Here is a 26,335-nt window from a genome sequence, read left to right on the forward strand (position 1 = left end):
TTTTCTTAGATAAAAATTATTTCATAGCTTTTGCATAGTTTGGCATTTGCTCCAAATCTTCTACCAACAGGATGTTGATATGTAGTTGTTTCAACACATCCAACATTTTCTTAAATTGAGTATCATGTTTATGTTGCTGGAGTCTTTAAGGATGTGGAGGTTGTGGAACATTGGCTTGGATTGGATAGCTCTTTTGAGGTAATATATTTGCATCTAATGAAGATGTTAGCTTATCAGAATTCACTAGTTTAGATTTTACTTTTTTAGAATTTTCCAAATATGGCTTCTCTGGTACAGGAATTTCAGCTATTGTTGTTGATGCTTTAAATAGGAAGTTGATGACGGAGTTGAGAACTATGTTTACGCGTTTGAATTTAGCTAGTGATGGTGGCTTGTGTGCTAAGCTTCAAGTGAGGCAGACCTCGTCGTAGAAGATTAAGGAAAAAGAATCGTTAGATGGAGATTTGTTGAAAAGGATTTGACAAGTGGAGATAGGTGTTAAAAGGGATTTTGTTATTGATGTTGGAGGTATTTTGAATTTCTAAGGTAGATTGTGTGTCCCGCAAGATGTGGATTTAAGGCAAGCGATCCTTACTGAGGCATATAATAGCCTTAACGCTATGCATCCCGATAGTGGTAATATGTATCATGATTTTTGTGAGATTTACTAGTGGCCTGGGTTGAAGCATGACGTTATGGATTTTGTGGCTCTATGTTTGGTGTGTCAAAAGGTGAAACCTGACCATCAATTTCCTTCGGGTTGTTGCAACCTATTGCGATTCTTGAAGTGGAAAAGGATTACTGTGGATTTTGTTTCAGGTTTGCCAATGTCTCATTTGAGGAAAATTTTGATATGGGTTATAGTTTATCAGTTTTCAAAGAGTGTGATTTCTTAGCAATGTGAACCAATTATTCATTATAGAGGTTAGTAGAGTTGTATACTGCTGAGATTGTTCGTCTTCATGGGGTTCTAGTTTTGATTATTTCTGGTAGGGATTCGAGGTTTACTTTAAGGTTTTGGAATAGTTTGTAAGAGGCTTTGGGATTAAAGCTCACTTTTAGTATGACCTATCATCCTCAAATAGATGGTCAGTCTAAATGGGTAATACATGTTTTGGAAGATATGTTGCGAAGCTGTGTGATCGAGTTCAGTAGTAGTTAGGAGTGATTTTTGCCACTAGCAGAGTTCGTTTAGAACAACAGTTTTCAAGGAAGTATTCATATGGTAGGAAGTGTAGAACTCCTTTGTGTTGGATAGAGTTAGATGAAAGACAAGTTGTTGGGCCGGATTTAGTTCGTAAGACTAAAAAGAAGGTAAAGGTAATTTGTGAACGTTTGAAAGCAGCATCTGACAGGAAAAAATCTTATGCGAATTTGAAGGGTCAAGATATCGAGTTTCAAGTTAGTGATAAGTTATTTTTGAAGGTTTCATCCTGGAAGAAATTTTTGAGATTTGCTAGGAAGGGTAATTTAAGTCCAAGATATATTGGACCTGATGAAGTTGTTGAGATGATAGGTTCGATAGCTTATCATCTCAATTTGCTGCTAAAGCTTGAGCAAATCCATGATACTTTCTATGTGTCTATATTTAGGAAGTATCATTCAAATCCATCACATATTGTGCCAATAGAGGAGATTGAGGTTCAACCTAATCTCACTTTTTTGAGGAACCGATAGAGATTTTAGATCATGAAGTGAATGGTTGTGAAACAAAAGTGTTTTATTGGTTTAATTTTTGTGGAGCAACTATAAAGTGGAAGAGGCTACTTGGGAAATAGAGGAAGCGATACGATTCCAATATCCATATTTGTTTAGCTTAGGTAATTTCGAGGACAAAATTCTATTAGTGGGGGAGAGTTGTCACACCCCAAAATAGGGCCTAAGAGTTTTAGGGATTTTTTAGGAATTTTGGCCTATATGAGATCAAAATTTCGTAAGGCTAATGCTCGATATTATTTTCGACTATGGCAGATTAGCTGTTAAATCAATTTTTGAAAAAGTGTTTTAGAAACCTTTAATTTTAGAAAAAATATTGATTTGTGACAAAGTCAAAATAGAAGGTATTTATGTTGCATTTTTACCAATTTATAAAATTGAACCTAGTTCTTTCCCATCAACATGTTTTCACGTCAGTTCTTTTCCCTTTCATTGTACTCGTCGCCTCTTGCCATTCCCTTGATCTTTAACTTGATTATTTATTACCAAATCCCAATACCTTGATTTCTTATCACTCCCAAGTCATTTGCCATTATAAATCTTCAAGAAAAACACTCAAAAACTCTATAGATTTCATCATCTTCTCCGAACGTGAGTTTTTCAGATTCACATAAACACTCGTTCATTCTTTCAACAAAGGTAATCATTCTTGTAACCATTGGTTTTTAATGTTATTTAGACTCTAAAACTAAATTATTAGTGTAACACCCCTAATCCGTAGCCATCGTCGAAATAGAGTTACGGAGCATTATCGGAGTTTACAATTCAAACAGATAAATATTTCAAACATTTCAATAAACATAATAAACCAAGTTAAAAAAAACATATTGTCCCTTATACGAGCCCTCGAGGCCCAAAATAGACGTGAGAAACAAGTCGGCACTAAATCGAAAACTCATAGAATTTTTCAAGAAACAAGGAGAATTTTCAACACTGCAAGGGTCACACGGCTAAGAGACACACCCGTGTCTTAGACCGTGTGGGCATTCAAAGTAGGGACACACGGCCGTGTCCAAGCCCATGTCCGTGTAACTCATTGACTTGGTCACACGGCCAAGCCACAAGCTCGTGTGCTAGGCCGTATACCCTTCGAAATAACCTCACACGCCCGTGTGCTAGCCCGTGTGCTAGGACATGTAACAACCTGACTTGGAACCCTTTGAAAGCTACAGGGGACACACGGTTGTGTCACCTGGCCATGTGTCACACATGGCTGAGACACATGCCCGTGTGGACGAAAATAGGTCATTTTACAAGCCATTTTTCTCACCCAATTTGTCCTGTACCTATAACCAACATTGTACATACTTCCAAGCCATAATAAGACATCTAAATCAAGCATAAACAATATATATACATATGGTAATACTTCATACAACCAATATGCCCTTAGGCAACTCAAATGACAACATGTAAATTTGTTTAATCATGTACTCTATTTGTCCAAAATATTCAACTAACTTATAGGCATTATAACATCAATACATGTCATTTAGTTGCCTTATCAAAGAATACCAAATGGTACAAAATTTATCACCCAATTAGTAGCCTCAATATACATATTTGTCTTCTATAGCAAAATACCAATTCACAACAAATTATATGACATATATAATATGCACATTCAACTATCATTTCCCCTTTCATCATTCAAACATATTAAGTAAATCATCAACCATATTAAGGCTAATATTTACATGCCAAAACTAAGCTCATAATGTCATCAAAGTGCCAAATCACAAGCCAAACCAAATGGCCATAATCACAACAAAACATATAGGCCAACATTAGCCAAAATACTAATACATACCATTATAACCAAAATTAAACATCTGAATGTACAAAAAAAAAACTGATAGATAGTGTGATATAGCTCCGACAAGCTTCCAAACCGAATGAGCTTCTGATTTACTATAAAACACAAAAAATAATACAAAGCAAGCATTTAAGCTTAGTAATTTCGTATAACCTAGAATATAACTTACAATTTCATCATATAATAGGTAAGTAAACCATGCATATTCCAACACAATTTGGCCAAATGCCTAAGCACATATTCACCAACTAAGTTAGCCATGTAAACACATATATAAGCCAATATACATGGACGAATACAACAATTGATCAAGTTCCAAGTACATGTATCAACCAATTCAAGTTTTTATATACCATTTAATAAAATTTCCAATTAGTTCATGTCTATACATGTAATAATTCGTATCGAACTCTTATCAGTTTGTACCAGAATATTGCCTGTTGAATCGTTTAGAACACCATTGGATACCCAGGATAGCTCACACATAGTGTGCTAGCTCATATAACTGTAAATAGTCAATTCATGTACATTTATGCTAATACGAGCTGTGAATCAGTATACTCACTCGAGATGTAGATCAGTATGCTCTTACAAGCTATAAATCGGTATGCTCACACGAGCTTTGGAGTATCCACAACACATGCAGGACCTCAGCCATTGTTAGGACGTTCAGGACCAGTACCCAAATCATGTAAACCCTAATGACATGTCATTTGTATCCTACAGATTCCTAAGGTTCAAACGAAACTTCGGTAATCGTCATATAGCGTTGAATATGCAATCAGTAATTATTTTTGATAATTCATAACATATATATATTTCAATGTAAAAAATATATGCACGATTTAATTACACAAACTTACCTCGACGAGTATACGTAGTTATAGAGGCGACTAATTCACGATTTTTCCTTTGCCTTGATCTAACTCCGTACGAGGTTTGTCTTGATCTATGCAAATAAATTTAACTCAATTCAATATATTTTTCATTTAGCTTAACCCAAATCAAATTTTGGAAAAATTACCATTTTGCCCATATACTTTTAACTTCTTTGCAAATTAGTCATTAGGCTCGGAAAATAAAATTCATACAATTTTACCCTTACCCAAGCCTAGCCGAATATCTTATACACTAATAGCAGCCCACACATTACACTAATTCATAAATTATACCATGAATTTTTTACATTTTTTAATTTTACCCCTAATTGATAATTTCATCAAAAATCTCTTTACAAAAGTTGTTTATCTAACATCAATTATCCATTTTCTTCCATCAAAAAATAAAATAAACCAATATTAATTCATGGAAAAACTTAAATTCTTTAAAATTTTTACAAATTAGTCCCCGAGTTAGCTAGATTAAGTTACAACGATCCTATGAACATAAAAATAATTAAAAACGGCACAAAAATACATACCAATCTAGAAAAAATGATGATAGCCAAACCCTAGCTTAGGAGAACAATGGATTTTCGATGGTGGCTTGATGAAATGAAGAAGATGAATGCCTTTTACTAATTTTAATTATCATTTAATTACCAAATTACTATTATAACCTTTAAAGACTTTAAAAATTACACAAAATACCAAGCCATCGTATTCCACTATCTTATTTATGGTATAATTACCAAATAAGGACTTCCACTTTAAGGTTATATAGTTATTTAATACCTTTAGCTACTAGAACTCAACTTTTGCACTTTACGCGATTTAGTCCTTTTTATCAAATTGAGCATGTAAACGGTAAAATTTTTTAACAAAATTTTTATACGGTATTACTATAATTCTGTAGGTAATAAAATAATAATGAAATAATTTTTTTGACTTCAGATTTGTGGTCCTAAAACCACTATTCTGATTTTACTGAAAACGGGCTATTACAATTAGCCATCAAATTGCATGTTTTAAATAAAAGCCAAAAATCGAGCCATTAATGGTGGATTTTAGGATTTTGCATAAAAACATGGTTTCAAAGTGTTTTTCAACTTGTTTCAGCATGATTAGAATGTTTTTAAACTTACCTTAATGTTTTGTTAATGATTTCTTATGTTTTAATGAATTTTATGAAAAATTCCTAAAAGATGTTGAAAAATGTCGATACCATGAATTGAGTAGATTTTTCTAGTTTGAAGGTTGCGAATTAGGCATAGATGATTAATTCGATGAACGAAACTGATTTTAGGCAAAAATGTTGAGTATAGCTCCAGATATTAGTATTGAAAGTTTGTTATTTTAATAGTTTAAGTTACATGGGAACATAGCCTAAAGCTTGTATTTTAGTTGGTTTGAGTGAATTCTTGGTTGTTATTTGACTATGGTTATTGTACGATTTTTGTGTGTAAAGCTTCAGATTCGTTAGAGCTTACTATGAGCTAGGGAAGAGTTAGTTGAGCTTTTAGTTTTTCGACAAAAGCATAAAGTTGTGAATTTAGATGTAGCCTAAACCCCTACTCTAAGTTTCGAGCGTAAGTTTTCTTGAATATATAATTATCTTGTTGTTATGTATTGTGCATGAAATGTGATAAGTGAGTATGGTGAATATTGTGAAAGTGCAATTAAATACATGAAATAAATGTGTAATATATATGTTATATGACTTTGCTAGTGTTTTGCAAAAGATTCTAATATGTAGTGATAACGCACGATCGGTCAGTAATATGTTTTGTTTTTAGATATTTTGGCCATGTAATCTTGGAAGCATTGGATATAGTTGGCATACCATAAGATTGTGAGTACTCACTTATATGTATAGTGGTTTTGAGCGTTGAGACCCTAGGACATACTTGGAGGCATAAGGGAATGAGAGCTAAGCTCCATTCAAAGGGACATGCAAGGGGAAATAAAGAGACTGTTAGCTATATGCTTCACTTTTGGGACATGTTTGATTCTATGAGTTTATGTGGTGTAATGGAGATATGTGTATTTGATGTGTGATGAGAGAGCTCCCTATATGTTTCATAATCCAAGTTCCATCTTATCATATTTTATTTAATCGTGTGGAATATGTTCTATGCTTGAATGAGTATGTATGCATTGTGAGAATGACCTATTAGACGATGCATGAATTAATACTAAATAATGTTAGACTTAAGAATAAGGTACTTGTGAGTAAATGATTGGTTGTGTTGCATGATGTTATGTTTGCGTTGTGGAATTTCCTTGTATTGATTGAGCTTGCTGAACCTCACCCCCCTCTTTTCAACAAATGTATATTAAAGTCACCATGGTGTGGATAGTGTGGTTATCGAAGGAGTGGTCCAAGGAAGACTTGTTATCCTTTGTGTAGGTGCTCTATTATTATTCGTGTTAGGGAAATAGGCAATGTGGTAGAATCATTTTGGGTGATTGGTCTTTAAACGTTTTGGTTTGGCTTATAAGAATTTCTTGTTATTTTTATATTAGAATTTTAAACATTGATGTTGGCATAATGATTCTTGCATAAACATTTTTATATTAGAATTTTAAACATTTATGTAGAGGTCAGAATCATAGAAGGTTGCGGCTTGGTTCGATAGTAGATCAGAATTCTCGTTGTTGAGGCGTCGCTGTCTACTCAAATTAAAGTTTCGATAATTTCGAAACCGTTGTTTCACCCCGATTCGTTCCTCGCACATGGATCCATGGGTTGGATCACCGAAATTTTTTTTATTAATTTTGCTACGCCATGGGGATACCGGTATTCCAACATGAAATACCTTACTTGAAAGCATTCAACTAATTCTTTCCAAGTAGAAATTGAGTTGGATGGCAACGAATTAAGCCATACTCGTGCTCAATCTTACAACGAGTATAGAAATAAATTTTACCTCAGTACATCTTTAGTTACACCGACTATCTTGAATGAATCGCTCACCTCCATAAACAATTGAAGGTGACGATGTGGATTTTCTATGGGCATTCCATTGAATTGGCCTATTATTTGAAGCATCTGAAACATCACACGCTTCAATTCAAACTATGATGCCTTGATCTTCGGTCTCCTAATTCTTGTTTTTAGTTCGTTAAGAAGTGGCACGACATACTGTCTTATGGGCTGGTCCTTATAATCAGCAATAAGGATTGGATTTTGAGCATTACCGGCTCCATTCCCTTGACCACCATTTATATTCTCAAGGCCCATTTATATGGCATGTCTTTGGGCTAATATTTCTCATCTTCTTTGTCTAAATGCCAGCTCGATTTTAGAGTCTATAGGGAGTAAATTGATTATTCGATTTATGCTCATGAAGACCTAAAAAGAAAATTACATAAAAAAATAAATAATAAATAATAAAATAATAATAAAGGGAAAGAGAAAAAAAGAAATTAAATAATAATAAAAACCAAATTGCAAAGAATAATTTGACAAAAAAATGATTAAGGCAACAATCTCAGTCAATGGCGCCAAAAACTTGTTACGAGAAATATGCGTAAGTGTACACAGTCGCTCAAGTAATAAGTAAGTAAAATGAGTTATCGTCCCCAAAGGGACTGTATAAGCTTAATCAATTAATTGCAAAATTACAAATTCACAATTTGATGTAAAAACTCAATAAATTTGGATAGTGATGATTAAATTAAATAAATGCAAAGATTGATCCCTATGCAATTCTAATCTAGATGCAATTTACCTGAATGAATGAATGACTTTACCAACAAAAACAATCAACATTAAATGGTCTAGGATAATTACATTACTCAATTAAATTTACTTTATCATGCTTAACAATGTTCAGAAATACTTCTAGCCAACTCGATCTTCTATGAGTTTGGAAACCGTATTAAGTCCATTTGAAATCTTTTACTTAGCTAAATATGCATTTTATTGATCATATTAACTAAAGTTTTCTTAGCATTTATGTAAGGTCACAGGGACATTTACGTTTCCAATAATTTAATTACATAAACCTAAAAACTATGCAAGGCAATAGAGTTAACTAAAGGTATTACAAACCTCAACTTAGTCGGGTTTAAGGATCTAAATTGAGCATTGCACTTTTCAATTATGTGTCTGCTAGACGTCGTCTGGTTAGGATCACTCAGCTAACCTGAGTGCACCCAATCACGTATGAATGAAATGCATCATGGTATTAATTGAAAACATGATTGATTGAGGCTTAAACTTGTTAAACATGAATAAAATATATCTTATTGAATTAACATAATCATCCTAGAAAATAGGATTTAAAATATCATTGTTGATGCCAAAAACAATAAACTCAAAGCAAACATGATTAAAATAAATAACAAGAGGAAAGATTAAACTCTATTCAGTTAAGCAGCCTTTTGGCTCTATTTTGACTGATTCAGTTCAACAACCTTTTGTATCTATTCTGACTAATGCGCTACTCTGTTCTGTTCGATGCTTCTTTTTCTAAGGAGTTCCTAATGTGGCCGGCCAAAGAATGCTTTTGACCAAGATTTTGTGGCTAAAGGATAGAAAGGAGATGGGCAACTATGGAAGGGAAGGAAAAGGGAAATGAAATGTAGAGAAAATGCTAATGAGAGGAGGAATGAGTGTTGAGGGATGATGAATGAATGGTGGATGGAAAGGCATTCATAGGTGAAGGTAAGGGTTTGAGTTTACTAAAAATAGGTTTAAATTTGCTTCCTTTCCTCTCTCATGTGGTCGGTCATGCTTCAAGGAACAAGGGATGACCAAGCTTTCTCAATTTAAATTTCATTTTCAAGCTAAAAATAGATATAGAGTAGACTGTCTCAACAAAGAAGTTGTTGGGCTAAATTTTGATTACTTTCCGCCGTAAGGACCTTCAATTAATTATCCCAAAACATATTTTGGGCAACCACCTTTTAGTGTCGAATTTGGGCTCTTAGTTCCCCTTGTTGGTCGGTTCTTCAGTCCAAAACATAGCAGACATGTCCATCTTTCATCACCTTCTTTATTAGGTCAAGTAATCAACCTCATGCCCCAAATTGCATGGTCTTGCCATCCACATGGATAACTTCTACATGTCCATGTTTTATTTATTTAAATCATGTCTCCAATGGACCTCCTGCATAATAAAAATACATACATTAATAAATTAACATGAATTAATATAAACTATGAATGAAAATCATGTAATTAAGTATAATTACACATAGTTTCTAAATTCATGTCTAAAACTACTAATTAAGTAAAATTCACTTATTCCAATAATAATTACTCGAGATAAACACACTTATTAAGTAAAAAGGTGGTAAAATATATAAAAAAACCTATATAATTTTGAGTTTAGAGTGGACAGTTGGCATCTATTGTGCACATGAGGATTGTGCAAAAAATAGAAAAAAAAAACTAGGGAGCAAAGAGATTCGAACTAGGGACCTCTAGGATAGTTAAGGAGCTTCCTACCACTAAGCCACGACACTTCCTTATTTCACTATTGCCTAATTAATGTAAAACATAGGAGATGACAGTATCACTCTTGTATAATTAATTGAAATGTGGGATGTGACAACTCTACCCTCCTTAAAAGAAAATTTCGTCATCGAAATTACTTGATGGGAAAAGATGAGGATATTGTTGTCGCATCACATCTTCCGTCTCCTAAGTATCCTCATTAGAATCATGATTCCTCCACAACACTTTCACAAGCGAGACCTATTTCCTTCTCAACACTGTGACATATCATTCAATAATTTGCACTGGTTCCTCCTCAAAGGTCATGTCATGACGGACCTCTATCTCCTCAACTGGGATCACTTGAGAAGGTTCGGATTGATAACGTTGCAACATAGACACATGGAGGACATCATGAATGCCACCCAAATCTGGAGGTAACTCTAACTAATATGCCACTGGTTCTACTCTTTTAATGATGCGGTAGGGTCTAATGAACCTCAGACTTAACTTTCCCTTATGGTTTAATCTCAACACCTTCATCTAAGGGGAAACCTTAAGGACGACTTGGTTGTCCACATGAGCTTAATACCCCTCATCTTCAATTGTGAATAAGGATTTGTATATTTGATGCAGCTTTCAACTAATCCCAAACAATCTTCACATTGTTCTCAGTCTCTTCCACCAAATTTGGTCCTAACACTTTCTTTTCCCCTAAATTTGTCCAACACAAAGGTGTCCTACATTTGTGTCAATAAAGTGTGTCATATGGAGCCACCTAATTACTCGACTAAAAAATGTTATTATATACAAACTCTGCAAGTGGTGGATGTTCCTCCCAATTACCTTGGAAATCGATTACACAACCTCACAACATGTCCTAGAGAATATGAATAACCCTGTTAGACTATCCATTAGACTGTGGGTGATAGGATGTACTAAAATTCAATCTCATACCCAATGCCTTATGCAGACTCTTCAAAAAATGTGACATAAAATGAGGATCTCGATCAATTGCGTAAAATAACGTAAAATGTAGACACCGATACCCAATGAAGTCTTACAATTTTGGTGATATACAATCTAGCCAATCTATGCAAGGAATAATCAGTCTGTACTGGCAAAAAGTGAGTGGATTTAGTCAATTGATCAACTATCACTCATATAGAGTCTTTCTTAGATGACATCAACGGTAGCCCACTAACAAAATTCATGATGCCATTTCCAATAAGGAACTTGAATAGGCTAAAGAAAACCCAAAGGAAATTGATGTTTAGCCTTGACTTTTTGCACGTCAAGCATCTTGCCACATCTGTTACATCACATTTTAGTCCCAACCACCAATACTGCTCACGAAGATTCCGATACATCTTACTACCACAAGGATGCATAACGTAGGGGTTGTTATGTGCTTCCCAAAGTATGGACTGCCTCAACTTAGGATCAGAAGGTAGACAGAATCTTCCATGATAACATAAAACTCCTTCAGAATTATAAGTATAATTTGAAGTCTTACCCCCCTTAACGAGTTTCACATGAGGCTCTAAGGACAAACGTGAAATGTGTTTCAGTTTAATCTTCTCAATCAGAGTTGGTTGCACTTGAAATTTCGAAAGCAAACCACTGTTATCAAACAAATTAAATTTAGAAAACATTACCCTCAATTCCGACATGGAGTTCCTACTCAATGCCTTCGTCACAACATTAGCCTTACTCAAATGGTACCCGATGATACAGTCATAGCCTTTCAGAAGTTCGATCCAATGCCTTTGTCTTAAGTTCAACTCCTTCTGGGTGAGGACATACTTAAGACCCTTATGATCTATATAGATGATACATTTATCCCCATAAAGATGGTGCCTCCATATCTTAAGAGTGAAAACCATAGCATCTAACTCCAGATCATGTGTTGGATAATTGCACTCATGTGGCTTGAGTTGTATCGAAGCATAGACCACAACTTTCCTATCTTGCATCAACACACAACCAAGAATAGAATGAGAGGCATCACTATAGACAACATAGCCCTTACCAGATTCTGGCTAGATCAACATAGGTGCCTGAGTCAGAACTTCCTTGAGCTTCTCAAAACTAGCTTGTTGCTCATCAGTCCACTTAAAAGGTGCAATCTTTCTCAATTAATTAGTAATGAAAGTCTCGAGCAATGAGAATCCCTCCACAAACCTCCTATAATATCCAGCATGTCCAAGAAAACTCCAAATCTCACTAACATTCTTAGGCTACTTCCAATCTAGGATAGCCTTGATTCTTTTCGGATCAATGCGAATTCCTTTAGTAGATACCAAATAGCCCAAAAACATCACCTCTCAAAGCTAAAACTCACACATACTGAGCTTCGCATACAAATTTTTCTCACATAAGGTTTGAAGGACTAACCTTAAGTGCTCCGTATGCTTCAAGTCTGACTTGGAGCAAATCAGGTTGAAAGACTCTATTCATTAGGTCCATGAAAGTGGTGGGAGAATTCGTAAGACTGAAAGGCATCACTAAGAATTCGTAGTGCCTATACCGAGTTCTAAAATAGTCTTCGATACATCAACCTCCTTCACATGCAACTGGTAGTATCCCAACCACAGATCGATCATAGGGAAAATTGTAGCACCTTGAAATTGACCGAATAGGTCATCGATCCTCAGAAATGGACAATTATTTTTCATAGTCAACTTATTTAGTTGATGATAATCAATGCACAGCCTCACAGTCCCATCCTTATTTTTCACAAAGAAGACTAGAGCTCCCCCGGTGACACATTTGGCATTATAAAGCCACGATCAACCAATTTTTGCAACTGAGCCTTAAGTTGCCTGAGTTCCTTAGGTACCATGCAGTAGGGTGCAATGGACACCGGTGTTTTCCCAGGCAACAACTCAATTCAAAACTCGGCCTCAAGTTTAGGAGGTAAACCGAACAACTCCTTAGGAAAGATGTCGAGAAACTTTTTCATTACATTAATAGTTTGCAATGTCGTACTATCCACATTTTTTTCCATAATGTACGCGAGATAGGCATCACACCCTTTATGAACCAATTTCTCCGTACTACCAAGGCAAAAATCACATTAGTAAGATAATTCCGATGCTTCCCGGCCATGACTATTTCATTCCCAGAAGAAGTCCTCAGGGCAACCCATTTAGTGTCACTATCAAGGATGACACGATGCTTCCTCAACCAGTCCATTCTCAATATGAGATCGAATTCTCCGAAGGGTAATTCCATAAGGTTGGCAGGAAATACCTCACCTTGCACTTGCAACAGATATCACCTCTAAATCTTGTTTATTTGCATAGATTGTCCTAAGGGACTAAGAACGGTCACATCACTAATAGTTTCCTCTACCCAGATACCCAATTTTCAACAATCACACAATATACATATGAATGGGTAGAGCCATTATCTATTAATGCAAAGTAAGGAACAACATTAATACTAAAGGTACTTGCTATCACATTGACCACATCATGATCCCCTCGGCGTGTAGCCACATACACAAGCATTGGTTGCCTAGCATCAACTCAGTTAGCACCTTGACCTGGTGCTCTTTGTCTTTGACCTGCATTGCCTCATTTAATCTGGCCGTGAACTCGCTGTGGCTACTGACCAGCTCTCTGATCTAGTGCACGATTCTGACCCTGTGCTTGTGTCTACTCATTCAGTTGAGGACAATTTCAGATCTAATGGTTTAGTGATCCGCATTTTAGGCATGCACCTATGCCCCGCCAACACTCACCCGGATGTCTCTTACCACAGGTGGCACAATTCTGGATTTTATCTCCTGCTACGACAAAGTTCTGACGGGGTCAGTCATCTTTAGCCTGTTTAGGTGGGCGCTGAGTCTGTCCACTAGGGCCAGAATCTCTCTTAGTAGAAGCTCTTACTTGCTCCCTTCATTCACGCTCAACATGTCTAACCTCCTTACAAATCTTATTTTTCCCTACCACAGCTTTGAAGACCCTCTCTTGTAGTATAGCAACTTGCATCATAAATTCAGATCTAAGCCTAAACTTAAATAGAACGCATCTATCTTATTCCTTAACCACCATTCCCAGGGCATAACGGCTAAGCCTCAAGAACTCTGCCTCTTAATCAGCCATGGACATGTTACCCTGCTTAGCTCGATGAACTCAAGCCTCTTGGCCTCAACATACCTTGTGCCCACATATTTCTTTTGGAAAGCATCTATAAAATAGTCCCACGTCAGGTGATCAGGTTGGGTACCCTTCATAATATCTTGCCACCAACAATAGGCATCATCACGCAACAACGACACAATCCCCTTATGTTTCTGCTCCGAGGTGCACTCCATATCATCAAGAACCCTGTTTTGAGCCTCTAGCCAATATTTGGCTATAGTGGGAGTTGTCTGAGCAATACACCTAAACAGCTTAACCCTACTCGATCAGAGCCTCTCAGCAATGGTGCCACGACTGTTAGCACCCAATTGGGCACCCGCAACTTATTTCAATTGTAACAACTCGTTTTTAGTGAAACTGGAACAATGGTTTTGGGACCACAAACTCGATCAGTAAATATTTATTTTATTATTATTTTAGTTTCTATGGTATGTTATTAGGGTAGTATAAAAATTTCGTTAAGAAATTTTGACGTTTGCATGCTTAATTAAGTAGCAAGGACTAAATCGTAAAAGGTGCAAAAGTAGAGTTCTATAAGTTAAAGGTGTCAAATAGCTATGAAAGTTTAAAGTGAAAGGACTTAGATGGTAATTAGACCATTTGAAATGTTAGTGGACATTTTATGGACATGAAATTAAATGATTTGGATGTTTTAAGTCAAGTTAAATTAGTAATTTAATTATTAAGATAAATTAAAATTTTAAGTAAAACATGGTGTCATCTTCTTTGTTGACTACAGCATCGAAATAGGGAAAGAAAAGCACACGATTTTTGGTGCTTTGAAGCTTCGAAAGGGTTTGTTCATTGCATGGTATGTTTTTAATGATTTCCATGTTTTTGGGATTGTTATAGCTTAATATAGCTAACCCAAGGATTAAGTTGCAAAACTGTTAAAAGTTTAGGGTTTTTCCATGAATATTCTTGTATGATTATTGAAATTTTATGAAAGATAATGAGTCCTTGTTGATAAATAAACAAGTTTTGTAAAGTGATTTTTGATGAAAATGTCAATTAGGGACTTATTTGTAAAAATAGTAAAACTACATGGTGGATTGTGAAACTCTGATTTGTATGACTTTCTATGGGTTTATAATGAATTCCTCTAGCATGGTTTAGGGATGAAATTACATAAATTACCATTTACGAGCTTAAAGACTAAATTGTATAAAGGTTAAAATGTTAGGGACTAAGTTGTAATTATGCAAAAATATGAAGTGTGAATTAAATTGAGTGATAGACTTAATAAATGGATTGAATTTGTATATTTGGATCAAGATAAACCAGGTACAGGTTTAGATCAGGGTAAAGCTAAAGCTTTGGATTAGTCGACTTTGTTTTTATGCCTTAATCGTCGAGGTAAGTCCGTATGATTATATATCGTTTAATGCTATGTTTTGATCTATATGTTAATATGTTGATTGCTATGTAACTGAATAATGTAAATCCAACGATTTTATGATGACATCAAGCCCTATTTGAACCTTAGAAATTCGTAGGATACAAATGACATGTCATTAGTGTTTTCATGTTCGGGTGTTGGTCTTAAAAGTCCTACCGATGGCTGAGGTTCTGCATTTGTTACAGATACTCCACAACTCGTGTAAGTAGCATCATGTATCTTACATTTAGACCCACAACTCGTGTAAGCAGGCCCATTTCATAGCTCGTGTAAGCAATGATGTAAAGGAAAGGAAAGGTTACAATTATATGTTTAGCACAATTCGTGTGAGCTATCCCACGTATCCAATGATATATTAAATTTTTCAACGGACATGAAAAGAATTGAATGGTAAGTGTTCAATATCAAGCATGATATGTATTTATGAAAAGGATTGAAATGGTGAGTTACATTGAAAGCATGTTATGTTAAGAAATATTATGAATTCAAATGAATTATGTTCATGTATAATGGCTTACCTATGTTAAATTCATGTGAATCATGTTTGAATATGCTAACATCTGTTGTTCGTGATGCTTAGGCTTGTGCCAAGATTGTGGTTGGATTTTATAATGCTTATTCTTAATGTTTATTAATGAAATGGTAAGTTATGTTTAATGTTTTACGAACTTACTAAGCATTATGTGCTTATGTAGTTTTCTTTCCTATGATTTATAGATAATCTAAAGCCCGTCGGAGACCTATCACACTATCCAATAAATATACCAATAGATTTTGATGTTTTAGCCAAGGTTATAATGTCATGTATAGGTGAACTTGTGATGTATGTTAGTTGATAAGTTTGGCTTGTATATATGTGTTATTATGGTTGGTACTCTTTTGGTACTTATAGTATCTTGATGTGGTTTGTGTATATGTGTAAATTGATGCATGTTTTGATGGTTAAATTTTGGTTTGTCATGAGATAGTGACAAAGTGGTCAAGTATAGAATGTTTTGAGATGCATGTGAGCAAAATGAGTTTGTTTTGAATATGACAAATATGAATATGTTTTGATATGTTCGATTGTCTATGATTGAGGTGCCTTATTGGCATATTGGTTGGATGTATTATTGGACTATTGAATTGGTCTTTTTATGCAAATTTTGAACATGTTTTAATGCTTTGGTCATGTCTGCAAATTGTGTTTAATGACATTTTTAAGTTGGTTCAAGGAAGTGGCTTGATTTTGGCCAATTTCTTATCGACACGGCCTAAGACACGAGCATGCGTCTCAGTCATGTGTGACACAAGGCCATGCGACATGGTCATGTGCTCCCTGTAGGCTTTAAAGGTTGCAAGTTAGGAAGTTGCACGGCCTAGCACATGGCTTGGCACACATGTTAGAGTATGCCCAAAGATCAATCATGAGATGGTTGTAATAACATACTTGATTTATCATGTTTATTAATATAAGGCATTACCATTATTATTTTAGTTTCTATTCTGTGTGTATAAATAAACTGTTTTATAATAATGTCCTAAGAGTAATATGATTATTCTCAAAAGGTACTTAGTCAAGTATTATTGTTGGATAGGACAACAATAATGCATTAAGACTAATGTGTAGTTGATTGATGATAAATAGTTGTCATTGATATGGACTGTCAAAATCGATGCATGAATATGTGTGTTAGAGAACAACATGTTGGACTGACCCGTTATGAGTATGTTTCTTGAATTATTATGTAATTGTCAAAACATTACTTATAGTGATTAATATGTATATGATCCTCAGACTTGAGATCATCATAATCCTAACATCGTGAGTTGTATATTTTGATGCAGTCAAACGTACACCGTAACTGGTTGTTCTATAAAGGCTGATGTTGGATATACCACGATCTATGTAGAGGGATATGGTTTATCTATATAGGATAAGTCCCTTCGACATAAAGGGAGTAATATCTTAGGCCACTTGACTGAGTGAGACTAGAAATCCATGGCCATGCTCAAATAAGCTGATATGAGATGTCATACATATTTGTATATCATAGTCTACTTAAGATATCAAGGAACATGAAATGGACTATGCAAGTGTGACTATTCCATGACTTGTGTCCAATCCAGAGATAAAGAACTTAAAGATTATTGCATGAAAGGTTATTCATAAAAAGGTTATGTCGAATCATGATTTCTTGTGACTTAGGTAGCAATAATGCATTGCTAGGTGCCACTCATTGTTTGTAACATTGGAATAGTTCTAGTATTACTGCTAACGTTGCAAGAACCTATAGGGTCACACCCTATAGTTGAAATTAATGGAATAAAACATAGTTGGTATTGTGTTTGGTTGTCGCTTGAATTAAATTAATTATAGAATTAATTTAATTGGATAATCAAATATCGAACACATTATGTACAAGGTTGTTGTACGCATAATGAGAACATGAATTTGGTTAGTATATAAATTCAAATAAATATATAGTTTACCAAAATCATTATTATAATTAATGTAATATATGTTTCGATTTAAAACAAAGTTATATTTATTTAATTTCTAGAAACCCTAGAAATAGATATAAAAATCCTATTTTTTCTTTGCTTGGGGTCTAGCAGCAGTCAAAGCAAAGTTTTTTTTTCCAAAACAGTTTTGGGGATTCCTTCCGTTCATTGTCAACTGGGTGGATTACGTAGAGGCCGGAGTCACGATAGATTGCGGCTTGGTTCGATAGTAGATTAGATTACGCATTGTTGAGGCATTGTTGTCTACTCAGAATAAAGATTCGGTAATTTTGAAACCTTTATTTAACCTTGATTCGTTCCTCACACATGGATCCATGGTTAGGATCACCGAATGTTTTAATTTTCTGCTGCGCCTTAGGGGTGCCGGTGTTCCAACATTGGTATCAGAGCCACTTGTGTGATACATACTCGAGTTTAAATACTTGGGTGATGTAATTGTATCAGATGCATGCTTCAATTTTTATTACGTTTTCGACTGTTGAAATCGTTTAAGAGCTACCTGATAACCGTTCCTTTTGACAATGGATTAAATTTTAATCATGGTGTTATGGCCTATTCGGTTTAATGTTATTACTGTTAAGTGTTAACAGATCTGTAATGGTGTGATGGTAGTGCTTACAGTTTCCAGTAAGAGTTAACTGGTTACTGGAACAAGGGTTGTTTTGGCATGAAACCTCAACGACTAAAATCCCGAAAACACGATTCAGTTGATAAAAGTTATCAAATTGTGAGGTTTCATTTGAATGGGGTATGCGGTTCGTACCGCGGTGGCTCCACCTAGCATCCCTAGTCCATAACGCGGGGGCTCCGCCCCTGCACCCTTGCTCCTATCGTGGCAGTTCCCTAGCTTCTTAAAGTATGTTTTATAATAAATTAAACTTGGTGGCCATAAAAGTTGAAAGGATATGTTATAATTCACCTTAACAAGACATTGTATTATGTATGCTATTATTGACATGCACGGTGTTTGAAATGCATAGTTATAGCCCAATGACCCATTTGATAAAATGTTGTAATTTTATAAATACGGCCTGCATGTCGTGCCTTACTACTATTCTCTTGTATTTCTCTTCTCATCTTACTCTCTCGTATATAAAACAAGTTTCTGCATATTGTAATTTGCAAGAGTTGGTGTGGGCTAGATGAGAAGGAAGATGGGCCAACTAGTGTGGATCGATAGCTTGTGAAACGGCTTACACCTTTAGGTTTCCTTTTGGTTCTCCCATTGGCTTGGGTTGCACCACCTTAGTTTATGGGCTATAACTATTGCATTTATTTATTGCTTTATTTATTCATGTATGAGATGCTATGGATGTCTAAAGCATGCCAAATTTTAAATATGTTAAAATTTGATAATAATGAACCACATTAATTGATGAGATCAATTAAATAGCTAAATGGACTAAGGTAAACCATAATTGGTGAGATGGAAAAACCTTAACAAAATCCCTCTATTAAAATATTAAGTCAATATAGCCTTCCAATTTTGCCCTCGTTAAGACATCGATCAATACTGTGTAGGTTCTGCTAAAACAAAGTACTAGTATTTATCTTGGTTAAACGCAAAGAATAAACAAGTGATATTCACTGGTTAAAATTGGCTAATGACTTAACTAGGTTATTCTAATAGGATTACAAACCTAGAGGCAAGTAATTTGGATAAATCATAAGATGATTAGAACAAGAGTTGTTTACCAAACTTTAGGAGTTACATATGATGTAATTAGCAAGTGTTGCTTACCTAGATAACCATAATCTTGACAGTAAAGCCAAAACTGACTTAAGAGGAGGTGAAATATGGATCCTTAACCCACTTGAAATACTTTTCGAGAAAGTCTTTCCGAAACTAATATATGAGGGTTATTAATTTTGTAATAAAATAGTGGGAACATCTTTTAATAAACTCCTTTTAATGATTGATATAAATTTGATAAATTTACACACGCATATTTTATTGTTGTAGATACATTATGGCTGCAAACACTAATACATTCTCATTGCAATCGATCCTTGAGAAGGACAAATTGAATGGTTTGAATTTTCTTGACTGGTTCCGTAACTTGAGGATTGTCCTCAAACAAGAACGAAAATTATATGTCATTGAACAACCGGTTCCTAACGAACCACCTGCTAATGTCTCGAGGGCTGATAGAGATGCTTACAAGAAGCATCTCGATGACATGGTTGCTTATGAAATGATTGAGCACCTGAAAGAACTTTATCAGGGGCAAGCACGGCAAGAGAGGTTTGATATCTCTAAGGCCCTATTCCAGTGTAAGCTGGCTGAAAGAGGCCCAGTAGGACCTTATGTCCTTAAGATGATTGGCTATATTGAAAGTCTATCTAAGCTTGGGTTTCCAATGAGCCAATAGTTGGCCACTGATGTTATTCTACAATCTGTTGTCGGATAGCTACAGTCAGTTTGTCCTCAATTTCAATATGGATGAAATTGATAAGACTCAGCCACAGTTGCTCAGTATGTTACGAACTGCTGAAGGCAACATGAAAAAGGTTGGACCCAAGCCTATACTGATGGTCCGTAATAACAAGGGCAAGGGAAAGGTAGGCCAAAGCCTGGAAAAGTAAAGGCTGCATTGAAACCTAAAGGTGGGGTGGCTAAGGAAGGAAACTGTTTTCATTGTGGTGTGACTGGACTTTGGAAGCGGAACTGCCCTATCTATCTTGAGGAAGTCAAGAAGGCCAAAATAAGCAGAACGTCTGCTTCAGGTATTTATGTTATTGATATTAATTTATTAACTACTACCCATGGGTATTAGATACTGGTTATGGTTCTTACATTTGTACTTCTGTACAGGGACTACAAAGGAGTAGGACTTTGGCTAGAAGAGATGTGGACCTACAAGTTGGAAATGGAGCAAAAGTTGTTACATTATCTGTGGAAACATATAATTTATCTTTGCCTAGTGGACTTGGTTTATGTTTAGAGGATTGTTATTATGTGCCCAGTTTGACTAAAAACATTATTTCAAATTCTTGTTTAGACAAAATTGGTTTTGAGGTAATTATTAAGAATAATTGTTGTTCCTTTTATCTCAATAATGTTTTCTATGGTTCGGCACAATTGATTAACGGCCTCTATATTTTAGATCAAATGAATCTCATTTACAACAATAATACTAAAAGATCAAAAATAAATTACTCAAATTAAACTTATCTATGGCATTGTCGTTCCAGCCACATAAGTGAGGAACGCATATCCAAGCTCCATAAAGATGGTATATTGGATTCATTTGTTTTTGAACAATTTGAAGTATGTGAATCTTGCTTATTGGGAAAAATGACTAAATCTCTTTTTACTGGTAAAAGTGAACGAGCTAGTGATTTATTGGGCCTAATACATTCTGATGTATGTGGGCCAATAAATACACAGGCTAGAGGAGGATTTCACTACTTCATTACTTTCACTGATGATTTCAGTAGATATGGGTATGTCTATCTCATGTGCCATAAGTCTGAGTCCCTTGAAAAGTTCAAGGAATTCAAAAATGAAGTACAAAATCAACTAGGCAAAACTATCAAGACACTTCAATCTGATCGAGGTGGGGAGTATTTAAGCTTAGAGTTTGATGATCTTTTGAAGCAATATGGGATTGTCTCACAATTGACTCCTCCTGGTACTCCTCAATGGAATAGAGTTTCTGCAAGAAAAAATCAAACTTTATTAGACATGGTTCGATCCATGATGGGTCATGCTGATTTGCCGACTTCTTTTTAGGGACATGCACTTGAGACAGCTATTTTCACACTAAATTGTGTTTCATCTAAATCGGTTCAAAAGATGCCATATGAGATGTGGACTGGGAAATGTCCCAGTATGTCTTTTATGAAAATTTGGGGTTGCGAAGCTTATGTTAAACATCAGACGTCTACTAAGCTTGAACCCAAATCTGAAAAGTGTGTTTTTATGGGGTATTCGAAAGAAACCAAAGGATATTATTTCTTTAATCCCACTGACAACAAAATACTTGTTGCTCAGACTGGTGTCTTCCTAGAGAGAGAATTTGTTTCTAGAAAAAGAAGTGGGAAAAAGATTGAACTTGAAAAAATTCGAGAATCACAAAATACCACTGAACCAGAGATAGAGCAATAGCAAGTTTCACAAGGAATTGGGGAACAAGTAACTGTTGTAGAAACACAACCACCGTGTAGATCTTTGAGAGAATGCCAAGCACCTGAGAGATATGGATTTCTCATTACAATGCATGGTGACGTTCTACTTATTGATCAAGATGAGCCTAGGACTTATCAAGAAGCGGTGACGAGCCCAGACTCTGAGAAATGGCTTGAGGCCATGAGATCTGAGATGGATTCCATATTTGAAAACCAAGTATGGACTTTGGTTGACCCACCCGAAAGGGTTAAACCCATAGGGTGCAAGTGGGTTTTCAAAAAGAAAACAGACATGGATGGTAATGTACAAACATACAAGGGGCGATTAGTCGCTAAATGTTTTCGCCAAGTTCATGTTGTTGACTATGATGAAACCTTTTCTCCTGTAGCTATGTTTAAATCCATCAGGATCTTGCTCGCTATAGCTGCATTTCATGACTATGAAATCTGGTAGATGGACGTCAAAACAACTTTCCTTAATGGGAAACTTGAAGAGGATGTGTACATGACACAACCTGAAGGTTTTGTCAATCCAAAGGATTCTAGAAAGGTATGTAAGCTACAAAGATCCATTTATGGATTAAATCAAGCTTCTCGAAGTTAGAATCTTAGTTTTAACGATGCAATCAAAGAGTTTGATTCTATCAAAAATGAAGATGAGTCATGTGTTTACAAGAAAGTTAGTAGGAGCACTATAACATTCTTGGTACTGTATGTGGATGACATACTTATCATAGGAAATGACAAACCTACCTTGCAGTCTATTAAGACTTGGTTAGGAAGTTGTTTATCTATGAAGGACTTGGGCGAAGCCACTTACATCTTAGGAGTGAAGATCTATAGATATAGATCAAGACGACTACTAGGTCTAAGCCAAAGTACATACATAGATAAAGTACTAAAAAGGTTTAGTATGGAAGAATCTAAGAGAGGATTCCTACCTATAAGACATGGTATTTCATTCTCGAAGGAAATGTGTCATTCAACTCCACAAGATAGAGAATGCATGAGTAAAATTCCATATGCTTCCACTATTGGAGCTATCATGTATGCCATGTTATGTACCCGTCCAGATGTCTCATATAACTGAAGTATGACGAGCAGGTACCAAGTAGATCCCGGTGAAAGCCACTGGACCACAGTCAAGAATATCCTTAAGTACTTAAGAAGAACTAATGATACGTTTCTAATATATTAAGGTGAGGAAGAGTTAAGTGTAAAAGGTTGACTGATGCCTGCTTCCAAATCGATAAGGACGATTCTGATCACAATCAGGTTTTGTGTTTTGCCTTAATGGTGGTGCTGTGAGCTGGAAGAGTTCAAAGAAAATTACAGTAGCTGATTCTACAACAGAGGTCAAGTATATTGCAGCCAGTGAGGCAGCAAAGGAAGCGGTTTGGATCAAGAAGTTCATTACTCAACTAGGGTTATACCTAGCATATCAGATGCTATAGAACTCCGATATCATAACAATGGAGCCATTGTACAAGCTAAAAAGCCTAGATCTCACCAGCGATCCAAACATATACTTAGGCGCTACCATCTTATTCGAGAGATTATCGATCGAGGGGATGTAGAGATATGCACAATACCTACAGATGATAACATTGCTAATCCCCTAACCAAGCCTTTGACACAGCAGAAGCATGATTATCACACTAAGTCGCTTGGTATTAGATATATATAAGTGATTGGTCTTAGTGCTAGTGGGAGATTGTTAGAGTATGCCCAAAGATCAATCATGAGATGGTTGTAATAACATACTTGATTTATCATGTTTATTAATATAAGGCGTTACCAATATTATTTTAGTTTCTTTTCTGTGTGTATAAATAAAATGTTTTATAATAATATCCTAAGAGTAATATGATTATTCTTAAAAGGTCCTTAGTCAAGTATTACTGTTGGATAGGACAACAATAATGCATTAAGACTAACATGTAGTTGATTGATGATAAAGAGTTGTCATTGATATGGAATGTCAAAATCGATGCATGAATATGTGTCTTAGAGAACAACATATTGGACTGCCCGTTATGAGTATGTTTCTTGGATTATTATGTAATTGTCATAACATTACTCATAGTGGTTGATATGTATATGATCCTCAGACTTGAGATCATCATAATCCCAACATCGTGAGTTGTATATTTTCATACAGTCAAACGTACACCGTAACTGGTTATTCTATAAAGTCAAACGTACACCATAATTGGTTGTTCTATAAAGGCTAATGTTGGATATACCACGATCTATGTAGAAGGATATGGTTGATCGATATAAGATAAGTCCCTCCTACATAATGGGAGTAATATCTTAGGCCACTTGATTGAGTGAGACTAGAAATGCATGGCCATGCTCAAATAAGCTGATATGAGATGTCATACTTATTTGCATATCATAGTTTTCTTAAGATATCAAGGAACATGGAATGGACTATGCAAGTGTGACTATTCCATGACTTGTGTCCAATCTAGAGATAAAGGACTTAAGGATTATTGCATGAAAGGTTATTCATAAAAAGGTTATGTCGAATCATGATTTCTTGTGACTTAGGTAGCAATGATGCATTGCTAGGTGCCACTCAATGTTTGTATCATTGAAATCGTTCTAGTATTACTGCTAACGTTACAAGAACCTATAGGGTCACACCCTATAGTTGAAATGAATGGAATAAAACATAGTTGGTATTGTATTTGGTTGTTGCTTGAATTAAATTAATTATAGAATTAATTTAATTGGATAATCAAATATCGAACACATTATGTACAAGGTTGTTGTACGCATAATGAGAACATGAATTTGGTTAGTATATAAATTCAAATAAATATATAGTTTTCCGAAATGATTATTATAATTAATGTAATTATAATTTTTGGTTTAAAACATAGTTATATTTATTTAATTTCTAGAAACCCTAAAAATAGATATAAAAATATCGTTTTTTCTTTGCTTGGGGTCTAGCAGCCGTCAAAGCAAAGTTTTCTTTCCAAAACTGTGTTGAGGATTCATTCCGTTCATTGTCAACTGGGTGGATTATGTAGAGGCCAAAGTCACAATAGATTGCGGCTTGGTTCGATAGTAGAACATATTACTCATTGCTGAGGCGTTACTGTCTACTTAAAATAAAGATTCGGTAATTTCGAAACCTTTATTTCATCCCGATTCGTTCCTCACACATGGATCCATGGTTAGGATCGCCGAATGTTTTAATTTTTTACTACGCCATAGGGGTGCCGACGTTCCAACAACACGGGCATGTGAGGCCATTTCGAAAGTTTCACGGCCTGGTAGATTGGTATGTGAGGGCATTTTGAAAGTTACACGGCTTGACACACGGGCATGTGGCTTGGCCATATACCAAAGTCAGAGAGTTACACAGACACGGGCTAGGACACGGCCGTGTGTCCCTATTTCAAATGTTACACGGGTGTGTGTCTCAGCCGTGTGAGTCACACGGCCTAGCCACACAGTTGTATGACCCTTATAGTTTGAATTTTTCTAACTTTTTCCTCAATGTTTCGAATGCTCCCAATTTAGTCCTAAATCGTTTCTAAAGTGTTTTTAAGCCCTCGAGGGCTGGAATAAAGGATGATATGCATGAATATGAATTGATTATGCTATGTTTAATCAAATGTTTTCAAATGTATGTTTTTATGTTACAATTTTACGATAACGCACCATAACCCTGTTATAGCAACGGATACGGGTTAGGGGTGTTACATCAATACTCGCAACAGGGTCTGTGATACAACCTCGTTCACAGGCTCTTGCTGACTCTGATTAATAGTGGGTGGACATTCAACATTCTCTACAACTGGCTCAGGGGTTCACACCGGAGGTGCAGATAACTCGATTTGGGTTCCCTGACCCGGCTCTCCACAAGCTCTCATTCCTCTAGTCCTAACTCCGCGAGTACTCATTTTAAGTTTTATGTATGCTATCAATAGAAATAAGTTTTTTTTATTATCACATGAATATTTTTCAATCAAAATTTTATTTTAGTGATTTAAATGAGTCTCACTATTTATTGGTTTCATAGTCCAGAGTTTGTCTCAATCTAAAAGTTCTCTATTGTTTCAACAATCTATAGTCTCCTATAATTTCAACAATCGAAAGTTCTTTGATTTCTCTACAAAAGCAAATAACAAGAACATAAATAAAATCTAAAACTTAATAACAAAGAAAAAATAAATACTAAATCTAAAGGAAAAATTCTACAATATGAAAAAGCATACATAACATGTTAAATGAGCAAATTTCTAGACTTTAAGGTGGTCGTTCTCCTTAACC

General features: G+C 35.4%; 1 protein-coding gene across 1 annotated transcript; it reads right to left on the reverse strand.

The window, feature by feature from the left end:
• Positions 1-11,016: 11,016 nt before the first annotated feature.
• Positions 11,017-13,054, reverse strand: LOC105786955 (uncharacterized). The gene is made up of 2 exons (XM_012613423.1): positions 12,920-13,054; positions 11,017-11,898 (listed from the first exon to the last, which is right to left on the reverse strand). Exons 1-2 carry the CDS (start codon positions 13,052-13,054, stop codon positions 11,017-11,019), a joined length of 1,017 nt encoding a protein of 338 aa, XP_012468877.1.
• Between the last annotated feature and the right edge of the window lie 13,281 nt (positions 13,055-26,335).

This window comes from Gossypium raimondii, chromosome 1 (genome assembly GCF_025698545.1).
Source record: "Gossypium raimondii isolate GPD5lz chromosome 1, ASM2569854v1, whole genome shotgun sequence".
In the NCBI taxonomy this organism is placed as follows: Eukaryota; Viridiplantae; Streptophyta; class Magnoliopsida; order Malvales; family Malvaceae; genus Gossypium; species Gossypium raimondii.